Genomic DNA, 11,488 nt, shown 5'->3' with positions numbered 1-11,488 from the left:
CCTAAACCTTGGACCTTTGAACAGCTGCATTTACAAACATCTGTTGAATCATTAACCAGGGATCAGCATGATAACATTCTCAGTTGTATCATCACGTGACGAGCTCTTACTTCACACCAATCAATTCTGAAAGATTTATGATTTACGTAGTGAGCTTTTGATTATTAAACCTGCAGAACCTCACTTTAGCTCTGCATATTATCATTATTCAGATAAAGATACAACTTGTAAAGGCACAATTATGGAGATAAAGAAGTAAAAATTCTACAGTCTAGAGGATATTGGTTTTATATATAATATAATACTATAATTACTTAATGGTAATAATTTACCATTAAGATGCTTTATCATAGCACTGCCTTCAGTCTAAAATGTGCTTAATTTCAAATCTAAAATTTGCTAAAAAAAAATTTAAAAAAACAACTGAAAAGATTTTGTTCATTTTTGATGCAGTCTATGCATAATATTCTTTCTATAAATCAACATTTTCCTTTTTATTGCAAAGAGGGCAATATGTGACAAAATACTATCACAGCATCACAGTTATAAGTGTGTTATATTGAGCATGCCAATATGCCAACATAAGTATGCCAAGATGGCGAAATGCTGTCAAAGTAAAAGCGTTACAGTTTTTACCTCGAAAGGGGCCAAAAACAGGATATTTAAGGATAATTTTAATTTTGTTTTGAACACAGCTGAGCAGACTCCTCCAGCAGGGGGAGCTGCTGCCTCGATAATAATCCTCGTGAAGAGGATTCAAATATAATGTACATGCAAAGTCCATTTAAGGTTTAGCACATTTTAATATAAAGGTACAGCATGGTTGAGGTATTCTAAATGTTACAGTCATGGCTTCACACACACATATTTCTTTACTGTTACCAGCTGGGTAGTGTTTTAATACAAAAAATGATCACAGGAGCTTCTATTCATATGAAATAAGGTGTATGTGCAGGAATCTGTGAAGAAATTAGTTTGTTCACAGAGATGTTTTAAACTGCAGATATGAAGAACAATCAGAGCCACTGATATTCTGGCCAGGCTCTGCTCTGACTTTGATTTGCACGTTCTATAACTAAGATATTGGCAGTAGTTGTGTAATAATAGCATATACTTTATTGTGTGACATTTTCATAAAGATGCAAAAGTAAAAATCAGCTGACATAAAACACAAGTTATTGAAAACAGCTGTGGAGCAGGATTACAGAGTGAGCACAACTGCTGATTCAAGATTTGCAACTCAGACACTTATAGGAGCGCCGTTATCCGAGACGTCACCGGCATCTTCATCTTGACTTGGTTCTCGTTGATTCCTGAAAAACACAAAGCGCTTGCTCAGCTGTTGAAACCTTCCAGAATAAGTTTATATTGTCTGGACTCCAGACTCACCACCATCAAATGGCCGTTCTTTGCCCTGTAGACCATGGACTCCTCACCACTTTTGAAGTCTACAAACCCCTCTCTGCCCGGCTGGATGTCAAATCGCACACTGCACATGTGAAATAAATCCACAATGATTTGGGAACATTTGTGATTTTTTTTTTTTTTTTACATTTACCTCTCAAATAAAACCATATAATCCAGATCCTGTACCTGCCCTGGACCACTTTGATGCAGTTCTCCTTGTCAGCAATTACACTCAGCTTCGTCAAGGCTTCAAACAGGTAGTCACACTGCAGAACAAGATCCCCCTGAGAGAACACGTTATCAGGCCTTCAGGAGTTAGATATGATGATTTCACCACGTGAACCTATCTGCTAGATGAAGTGATTGTTTTACATTATTTAAGTCAATTTAAAACAGTTTTGAGTCTCTTTTTTGTCTTTGCAGACTGAGGCAATTGTCTAGAGATATACAAATATATGGTATACATGACCTCCAGATAGATTTATCAGGATGTTGACTTATTTTAAATTGAGTTAGATATTGGCACCTTTTGTACCTTTTGCTTGTTATCATCACATGCAACATGAAGGATCAGGAAGTTGTCACTCAGGTTGCTGACTGAAACACCTGGAAGAAAAGGGTTACCTTTACACACATCTATCTATAGAACTGTAATATAACATATGTATAAAACAGCAAATTTCATTTGTGTGTGTGTGTGTGTGTGTGTGTGTGTGTGTGTGTGTGTGTGTGTGTGTGTGTGTGTGTGTGTGTGTGTGTGTGTGTGTGTGTGTGTGTGTGTGTGTGTGTGTGTGTGTGTGTGTGTGTAGCCCTCCCCACAGATAATGATGCCTCCTCTGTCTAATCGTCGTTACCTTTCAGAGAGCTGTAATCGATCCTCTGCTTGATCTTGGCCTCCTCAACCAGGTAGGCGGCTTCCTGGGTGAAGACGAGTTGCCGGAGACGAGGCCTGAACCCGTTCCTGTCGTACTTCACCACCGGCACGCTGTACTGTGGAGGACAGAGACGAAGATCAGAGAGGATACAAAACGGGGTTTTTAAAAAGGTGGAAAGAAAAGGTCAGTTTACCTTGATGTGCTCATGTTGAATCATCTCAAGGACTTTGATGCTTATGTCTTCTGCACCTTTATAAAACAACAATTATTGAGGATCAATGGGACATGATTCGATAAACAAACACGATAGTGTCTCCATGACGAGATCACTGAGGCCAATTTTAAATGCACGGTGCAACGTTCTTGTAATTAACTAATACTGGCAGGAAAACAGGGTTATTCAACATATTACTGTCACATATTCTGTTGGGCATATAGAGCTACCAGAAACACTGTGATATAAACTACTTAATGACTGTAAGTATGTTGAGTGTCAGAAAATAGTCCTGCAGCTTTACCGATCCTGGTGTCCACAAACGGTCTGCACACACTGAAGGGGTAGTTTTCCTTTTTTCCTTTGAACATGGAGCTCGTCTGTAATTTTAAGAGAATCTGAAAACAGAAAGGTGACGTTAAAACATGAAGCATCGAAAGAAAAAGCTTCCTGAAAAAAACACAAAATAGTCCAAAAGTTGATTTAAACTGTATGTTTACAATGAGAAAGGAGAAATGAAGTGATATCTGATTGTGGCGCTGGTGCAGACAGACAAGACGAGGTTATTTGTAAAGTAGCTGGGACGTCCTCCTACATACTGCACAGTGTGTAACGGCTGAACGACGACGCATCGTACCTGGGCTCTCCTTTGGGGAGTCATTCCTCGGACGTACTTCTGTACCATGTGACGAATGTAGATCTTCTTCAGGATCCGGGAAACCTACAAAGAGAACAGCAGTTTTCCATGAGCAGGTTGCATGAAGCTAAAGCATTTTGTGAAACGGATCCATCACTCACCTCCTGCATTATCGGAGGAGGGGTGAGCCAGGAGTCTTTCTCCAGGACTGTTTTGGGAAGGTTTTCCTTCAGCCGAGTGAGGTAGTTCTGCCTCACGTAGGCCAGGTACTCACTATTGTCAACGCAGGCTGGTTGATTTCTCATTATGAAACCTTTAATGAACCTAGAACAAATCGACGGATGGATGACCTCAGATCATCGTTCTTTATTAAACTGCTCGATCGATCTACAGCCATCGTTTCCATCCCGTTAAACCATCAAACCCGTCTCACTGTTCTCACTCACTTCTTGATGACCTTAACGGCCCATGCCCTCTTCTCACGTTCCTTCCTCGCCATCAGACCTCTCCAGCAGTTCTCAATCTTGGTGGCTATTTTGATCAGACAAGGTTACATTAAATGTTTAATTTGGCTTACGTTCATAACACTTGATTAATTCAAAGACTTGTTTGTCATGTGGGCCATCAGCTTCATTTCAGTCATGGCAGAAGATTTAGTTTGTGCTGATAAAATGTCACTCACCAGCTTCTCTCTGTTTCAGGAAGTCTCCTTTCACCCTGTAGCCTTTGTATTTGGCCTGAATTCTTGTTGCTGAAACAAAGACGGTCAACAGTTTCATGCTCAAGACGTATTTGATGTTTACCGTAGCATTACAAATGAATTCACAGAGCCATATCTCACCTAGCTTATGTTTGCAGACCTGGAAGGCATCTTCTGTTGCAAACAGAGTCCTCGGGTGACGGATGAAAATTTTTGTCCTTGAGATAAAGAGACAAACAGTGAGATTAATAAAAAAAAAGCTTTTTTCCAGGGAACTCAGCACTCCTCTGCTGACATGCGCCTACCTGCCCATCTTGTACTCATCGGGTTTGTAGCCCAAGTGTTTGACGAGGCGCCGCACACCCTCGGCTGCAGTGCCTTTCCATTTGGGCCAGGTGTCTGGACACAGAGGCTTATACCTGAGCACGGTGGAAGAACAGCAGCAGCAGCAGTGGATGGTGAAACAGCAAAAGCAAGAGCGCAACATGCACGCTGTGAGAAAACGACTAACTTCATATGAAAGCCAGAGCAGTGTGCGAGTGTGTGCTGAGCTACCTCTGGAGAAAGAGCTCATATTTGCGGCGGTAAGCAAACCCAGCACGCCTGACCCTCAGGTGCTCCATCAGCCCCAGGTACTTCACCTGATGTCTCACCAACACGTCGTCAAAGTGTCCTGCAGGAGGCACCACAGCACAAAGAGGTCAGGGGTCACAGCAGTACGGCCCAACTTCCTGTCCTGGCTGACTGCGCTGAACATACAGTGTAAAGTCTAAACCTGGTTAAGGCTCTAAAGTCTCTGCAGAAGCTGCAGATATTTGGGACACCGGGCCTCACCTGGCTGCTTGGCTTCATTGGGTTTGATGCAGCGGACGTACCAGGGCTCTTTGGACATCAGGATCTCAGTTAATCCCACTAAACTACCCTTAAACTGAGTCACCACCTGAGGAGTCACAGGGAAATGGCAGCTATATGAGTACTCATGACATCAGTGAGTCACCGAGCTTCATCATCTGAAGTGTTTCTTACAGTTTCAGGTCTCCTCTTGCTGTCCGGCTCCGTAGAAGGAAAACAGTGTTTGATGATGGCATTCTTGGACTGTCTCATGACCTGAAAGAAAACAGGAAAACAATAAGCACCCAACGCGTCAGATGCATATTATATACCCTAATAATAACTTGATGTAGTACATTTCTGGTCATTTTCAAGCAATCACTAGCCAGCTATCTCCTGGTTTAATTACTGTAGAAATGAAATAAAAATGACCTCTTTCCCATTTCGATACAAGAGATCATTGTTTTTGTCCAAGAAACCTGAAAGTTTAAAGAACAAAGAGTGAGCCAACCTTACCGACAGCACAATACTGCTCTATTGTTGCAATGCACTGTAGTATTTGACAGCTGTTATACAGGCTAATCAAATGGTATTATAAAAGAGAAAGACTTTTGTAGTATTTTATCTCTTACCAACAACACAGTATGTAACCTCTCCAGCGTAGTGCAAGAGGCGAAAGTCTCCTCTTTCCAGTGTTTTCCTCGTTTTTTGGTCGGCAAGTTTGTGTCTGTAAAAAGGGGAACATTTCTTTATTATGCTATTTATGCTTATAATAAGTGTTGGTTTGATTGGTGGATTATGTCCCTTAACAAGGTGAATTCAACACATATTTCCTGTAAAGTCAAAGACTCACGAGACAAAATGAGGATGACCCCCGATCTTTTCCTCCATCTTCTCCAGGAAGGTGAGATCTGTCGCCTCTCCAGGGCGCAAACATTCCTCGTCCTGTTGGAGAAGAGCTTCCACAGTTCAGCAATTCACGTGTTTTAGGTTTGTGGTTCAGTATTTGTTTTCTCTGCAGGACCATCATGTTAACATCTTTACCAGTAAAGAGATGATTCCTCTGAATTTCTCCTCTACAAGGTCACAGATGATCTTGTTGTTGAAAAATGGCACCGGTTCCCACTGCATCCAAAGAAATGAGAACAGCGGTTGTGGATAGTGTTGGTGTTTTTTGTAAATTTGAATTTATGAAATTAGTTGTGCTACAAGTCACATATATCAAGTAAACAGATGAAATAAAAGTGTTATCACTTCAATTCCTTCCATCTCGTACTCCTCCTGCTCTGATTTGAGGGTCAGCTGGATGAAGAGCTGCTGCAGCTTCTCGTTGCAGTAGTTGATGCAAAACTGCTCAAAGCTAAAATAAATAACAGGTGTCGTCAGTGTCAAACTCTTCATTTCCCAGTCTTCTGTGCAGGATCTCACCTGTTCACGTTGAAAACCTCAAACCCATAGATGTCCAGCAGACCGATCACTGTCTTCCTGGAAGAATCCTACATATAATACACACAGATAACAGGATTTGGGACTTTTACAAAAATATACCTGATGTCCTCTTGTGCAGAAAGATTTAAGTCCACATGTTGATGGAGAAGAACTCCTCAGATTTACTACCTCAATCTTGTGAAGCCACTTCCCTCTGTGTTTCATTGTGAATTAAAAGGCAAGATTAGAAAAAGAAAACGTGGATTGTTTTGTTTCCCACCTTGTTAGCTAACGACTCATTGATTTTGTTGACCAGCCAGTTGAACGTGCGGCCGTAGATGGCTTTGGCAAGGGCGTCCCTGGCGTATACTGCATGGTCCACAGAGAAGGGACTGAACACCTTCAACATCAGAATAATGGAGATTACTAACTTCATATGAAAACTACAAACAAGTTAAACATGTTTAATATTTGAAAGTACAAGTCACCTCCTCTGTTTTGGCTTCAATCTTCCTGTGCGTTAAGCCCTGTTGTAGCACCTGATTAGGAATCCCCAACAACTGCACAGGAAAAGAAAAGCAAAACCAGACATATGACATCTAATTTCTTTGTAGAATCCATCAGAAAGTTGCATTTAGACAGACAAAAGGCTTATTCTGAATGCAGTTTGTTTGGATTTGACCTTTGACACCCATTGCATCTCCTGGTTGTTGTTGAGAGTGGCGTATCCTCGAGCATCTGCTTCAAACTTGATGTTTCCCAAGTGGAGCACACTGGCAATGATTCCAAACAAGTGCTGCAAGAAGATCAGAGATAGAGCTGACGAATCATCAGTAAAACCCATCATACATACTGTAGGTGTATATACAAGTTGTTCAGTCTCAGTTCACAAAGACTTACTGTGACCCCTCACCTCAATATCACTCTCACTGAACTCTATGACCGAGAGGGCTTTCTGCACCGTCCTCCAATTGCTTTTATCATTGATGGAGCGAACTTTGGCACAACCCCCCTAAAAGAAACAAAAAGTACAAACACTGACTGAAGGTTTTTTTTACGTGCCAGATAAATGAGGTGTTTTTAGTATTTCCATCTGACCTGCACCAGGTAACGGTAGTGCTTGCAGTTTCTCTCCAGGCCCAGCCAGCGGAGCAGATCTTCCTCTCCTCCTTCCACCAGCTGGTAGAAGATGTGGAAGTTTCTCTCTCCGTGGTTCTGGTGGACCACACGGGACTTCTCCAGCAGGTAACTGAGGATGTGACCACCGACTGCCCCACCCTGAAGGAGAAAGGTCATCCTCAATTTATAGTCAATACCTAGAGTTAAAGTTATCTTGACCTTTTGTTTTACAGTTAAATGACCTGGTGGTCAAACTGGATGTCCATGTATTTCCCAAAGCGGCTTGAGTTGTCATTCTTCAGGGTTTTGGCATTTCCGAAAGCCTGGAACATTGAGAACCAAAAATGTTAAAGAGTCTCTAAAAATGGTCTCATACAGCAAAAACTTGATGTCACATCTCTGTCACCGACCTCGAGCACCGGATTAGAGAGAAGCAACCTGTCGCGGACGTTGTTCAGGAGTTTGGTACTTGGACAGCTGACAGCGTAGAACTGAAGGATTTTCTTGGAGGCTTCTGTCTTTCCAGCTCCGCTCTCCCCTGAGATCAGGATGAAGTGGTTGTTGAACTCAGACTGCATGGTGCGGAAGACGTTGTCTGCCAGCGCGTAACTGGAAGTACAGATATAAGTTTAAGAGTAAAATCACATCCGGTTTTTGTTTTTATTCGAATATATTGATGTTTCATTCAATTTAAAGTTACAATACTTTACAGTATATGTAAGAAATGTCTCCGGTCGCAGTTCTTTGAGGCTGTGCTGCGAATAACTATACCATGTACACCAAGTTCAGCATCTTATTTTAACATGTTACCATGCTAGCATCGGAGAATTAGCACAAGAGGTAGCAGTTAAAGTTGTTAGTTTGCAGAGATTTTGTCAAAAAAACAACCCAGTTTTAGATAAATTCAGACTTCTAGCAGATGAAGGAATTAGATGAAAAGTGAAGTCATGAATGTCTGAACCAAGATTAATGACAATTAATGACAATTAATGACAATTCATTCTGTAACTGTTGAGAATTTTCATTCTAACCCACAAATGTCAACCCCATGCTGCCCCTACTGGTAAATTCGGGAACACCAAAGACAGAAGCGTTCATCCTCTGGGGAGCATGAATGTCTGCACATAATTTCATGACAATCCATCCAATAGTTGTTGAAATATTTCAGTCTAGACTTCATTTCTATCTTCATCTGCAAACTGATTTATCCATAATAGAAATCCTCTGTTGCTCACAATCACACAATCTTACATATGAGGCGGCAGCTCAAAGAAGTTAACTCCCATGTAGGTGTCCATTTGCTTCTTGCTGTAGATGTCCAACTCTTTATACGGGTTGACCGACACCAGGAGCGTCCCAATGTAGGTCTGCAGAGAAAGACAAGGAAAGAAACTCGTGGTCTGCAACTCAAGCACATTTGATGATACAAATCATTTTCTTGAATATTATATGATTGTAAAAGAAGACGATGAAGTGTCCATGTATCATTCAGCTGATAAATAATTGTGCTCCTTATCAAAAGCAATAAGTCTAGATGATCTCGTTATGACCCTGTGGATAGCGCTGACCTTTCCAATGCTCACTCTGCAAATGAAAAGAACTGGACTGCTGTTTCAGCAACACAAGCTGCCAGATTCAGCAGAAGGCAACGCAGCATCAGGACATTATCGGGTTGAAGGTTGAGGGCATGATGTGTAATTAAAGTAAGAGAAAGAGCCAGCTTATCCAAAAGGACACCAAACAGGAAAGACTCACGTAAATGAGATTCTCATGGAAGCGTTTCCTCACGTTGTCCAGGAAGGCAGTCTCACTCGTGTAGGCGTCCAGAAGAACAAAATCCTGGATGCCCACGCGATCCCGGGCTGTCAGGGAGGCCTCCATGTTCCTCAGGATCTGGTTGCACCGCACTTCCAGGCTCTGTGCCCGAGCAGGAACACATCAGTGACATTACAAGAGAACAACAGCGCCGTTATCAACCGATAGCATGTTATTATCAGTCCACTTCCGTCACGACTGGACTTGAATCCATCACCTTTTTCCTTTGTGTCGTGTTTTTCCCCAGAAGTTATCTTTTTTTTCAGGAGGTTGTCAAACGCTAAGGAACACATATATTCACAATCCTGGCCAATTTAGGATAAACATATCCCAACGGGCAACTCACTTCCTCCCTGTTGGTCCCTGTATCAGTGCCTTTCAGTTTGTGGCCTTGGCTGCATCCTCTGCGATGGATCTAAATTCAGCCACCGCTATCTAATCTGCCTCTGTGTTCTCCAAAGAGACATCAGTCTTGTTCATGACAAGGACAAAGTGAACACCAAACATTCCACCTACTTTACATGCTCAATAAAGACGCTGTTTTTTAAACGATTTCTTATTCAGTTTCCTCTGTGACACAAATATGGACAAATAAAGTCCAGGCACAGTAACGTTCATTATAATATGCATAAACACAGCATATGTTCTGCAACTTGATACACAACTGTATTTGAGCCTGCTAAAATAATCAGCAATGCAATGCACTTTAATTACAGTGCTATGAAAGAGACATCCACGATTACGCTTCAGTAGTTTGGCTCTCCTCGCTGCCAAGTTGACCTGTCACCAAGCCAGAGTAACTGAGACTGACGGCTTCTCCTCCAGTAAAACAAGCTGTTGATCCACTGACCCAGCAGACATTCACACAAACTGTCAGTCAACCAAGTCCTCACAAACACATGTAACATGTGGTTGTTCAAATGCAGGAAAAGCTGTAAAAGGTTACCTACCCTGAAGGTCCTCGATATGTGTGTGTCCAAGTACCTTCTTTGAAGTGAACTGAAGTGAACATCTGGTTTTATTGAAGCAACACAGGAAACACTGATAGATTACAGTCTCTGCTTCCTTCAATAGGAAACCATCAATAATGTAGAGAGGTTGTAACAAAGGAAGCCGATCTGCTGCTAAATATGTATTTGTTCATGCCTGTGTGTGTGTGTGTGTGTGTGTGTGTGTGTGTGTGTGTGTGTGTGTGTGTGTGTGTGTGTGTGTGTGTGTGTGTGTGTGTGTGTGTGTGTGTGTGTGTGTGTGTGTGTGTGTGTGTGTGTGTGTGTGTGTGTGTGTGTGTGTGTGTGTGTGTGTGTGTGTGTGTGTGTGTGTGTGTGTGTGTGTGGGCGGGAAAGGACTCTAAACTATGTCCACTAATCCACAAGGATTTGTGTCTCCAGGGGGACAGAAGTTGAGGTCCCAGGTAAAGTGTGCTTGTTAAGAGTTAAATCAGGGTTTTAGAGTTAGAATTAGAGTCCGGTTTAGGTTGAGGTTAAAGTTAACCTTTTAGTTTTAAAGGCAGGTCAAGCAGCTGCCCTGTGGTTAGATGTAAGGTCTATCTCACACTCTCTGGGCTGCTTTTAGCACCATATGGCTGCATCTGTGTTATCTTGGCTTTGGCTGCAGAGCAGAGATTTTCTGCCTTTCAAAGGAAGCGTGACCTTTGCTGAACACATGTCAGATAGCAAAACAACACGAGGCTGTGAGAGGATGGACAATTCTGCAAAGAGCTACGAGAGACAGGTTATTTTCTGGCAACCTTGAAATCTGATTTAAAGTGGACAGTGCAGACAGCTTTGAATTATAAGGCAGTAATATGAACACATATGAACATAACAAAGTCAAGTGTTTAAGATAAGACACTGAAATACAAAAAGGGGAAACTGCAGTAAACATCACGTTTGAAGTCCACCTGACCCAGAGACCATCACCTGAGAGGACGCTTCATTGTCCCCCTATCCAGTACGCTGCAGGATCCTGTTACGCAGCCACAAAGTGGCCGTTAGATCCTGAAAGAGATAGCGCTCCTCGTGGGCCATGGACTGACACCACACATCACCCAGGGCAACACACATTTAAGGGCTCCAGGTGTCTGGAGAAACCTGACCTTCAACAGGCCTCCATCACACCAGCCCAGGACGGGACCTCCTCTCTTATACTGTTTCACATACAATAGCCAGCTATGGACCGACTGACCTGTGTGGCTGCATGTCTGCATCTCTGAATGCACTGTTGGTGCATCCTGCTGGGGGGGGGGGACGACGACATGTTGCAGCAATGCTAAGAGGACTAGTACTCATCCGGCCTAAGATTTGTTGGACGTTTAAAAGGCGTTTGTTCAACGTCCACCGCAGACGATGTCGGATGGACGTTGAACAAAAGAGGCGGACGGACTCAGGGTTGGTGTGTACTCAGGTTTTAGTCCATGTACAAATACACACACACATTGATGGCATCGTATTGAAAATCCAGTT

The 11,488-nt window shown here is 42.4% G+C and overlaps 1 protein-coding gene across 1 annotated transcript in view; it reads right to left on the bottom strand.

Moving 5' to 3' along the window:
* Positions 1–799: 799 nt before the first annotated feature.
* Positions 800–11,488, bottom strand: part of myo1hb (myosin IHb) — a 13,903-nt gene continuing 3,214 nt past the window's right edge. The window contains exons 2-32 of the mRNA XM_069713824.1: positions 8,967–9,128; positions 8,463–8,578; positions 7,622–7,820; positions 7,454–7,534; positions 7,191–7,370; positions 7,006–7,104; positions 6,775–6,888; positions 6,581–6,652; positions 6,373–6,492; positions 6,093–6,160; positions 5,919–6,024; positions 5,709–5,789; positions 5,518–5,609; positions 5,297–5,391; positions 5,097–5,143; positions 4,860–4,940; positions 4,668–4,773; positions 4,389–4,506; positions 4,139–4,252; positions 3,975–4,051; positions 3,816–3,884; positions 3,580–3,664; positions 3,295–3,457; positions 3,134–3,217; positions 2,801–2,894; positions 2,476–2,531; positions 2,262–2,397; positions 1,943–2,013; positions 1,594–1,691; positions 1,390–1,489; positions 800–1,313 (exon numbers count right to left, since the gene is read on the bottom strand). Of these exons, the coding sequence (XP_069569925.1) occupies positions 1,287–1,313; positions 1,390–1,489; positions 1,594–1,691; positions 1,943–2,013; positions 2,262–2,397; positions 2,476–2,531; positions 2,801–2,894; positions 3,134–3,217; positions 3,295–3,457; positions 3,580–3,664; positions 3,816–3,884; positions 3,975–4,051; positions 4,139–4,252; positions 4,389–4,506; positions 4,668–4,773; positions 4,860–4,940; positions 5,097–5,143; positions 5,297–5,391; positions 5,518–5,609; positions 5,709–5,789; positions 5,919–6,024; positions 6,093–6,160; positions 6,373–6,492; positions 6,581–6,652; positions 6,775–6,888; positions 7,006–7,104; positions 7,191–7,370; positions 7,454–7,534; positions 7,622–7,820; positions 8,463–8,578; positions 8,967–9,128 (3,111 nt within the window). The 3' untranslated portion in view covers positions 800–1,286. The remainder of the gene's footprint in view (positions 1,314–1,389; positions 1,490–1,593; positions 1,692–1,942; positions 2,014–2,261; positions 2,398–2,475; positions 2,532–2,800; positions 2,895–3,133; positions 3,218–3,294; positions 3,458–3,579; positions 3,665–3,815; positions 3,885–3,974; positions 4,052–4,138; positions 4,253–4,388; positions 4,507–4,667; positions 4,774–4,859; positions 4,941–5,096; positions 5,144–5,296; positions 5,392–5,517; positions 5,610–5,708; positions 5,790–5,918; positions 6,025–6,092; positions 6,161–6,372; positions 6,493–6,580; positions 6,653–6,774; positions 6,889–7,005; positions 7,105–7,190; positions 7,371–7,453; positions 7,535–7,621; positions 7,821–8,462; positions 8,579–8,966; positions 9,129–11,488) is intronic.

The sequence above is a fragment of the Brachyistius frenatus genome, unplaced genomic scaffold (genome assembly GCF_029030835.1).
Source record: "Brachyistius frenatus isolate BFR_SWC_R1_liver_20210118 unplaced genomic scaffold, ASM2903083v1 Contig_122, whole genome shotgun sequence".
NCBI lineage: Eukaryota > Metazoa > Chordata > Actinopteri > Embiotocidae > Brachyistius > Brachyistius frenatus.
The sequence above is the reverse complement of the archived record's forward strand: the minus strand, read 5'-3'. Positions and strand labels throughout refer to the sequence as shown.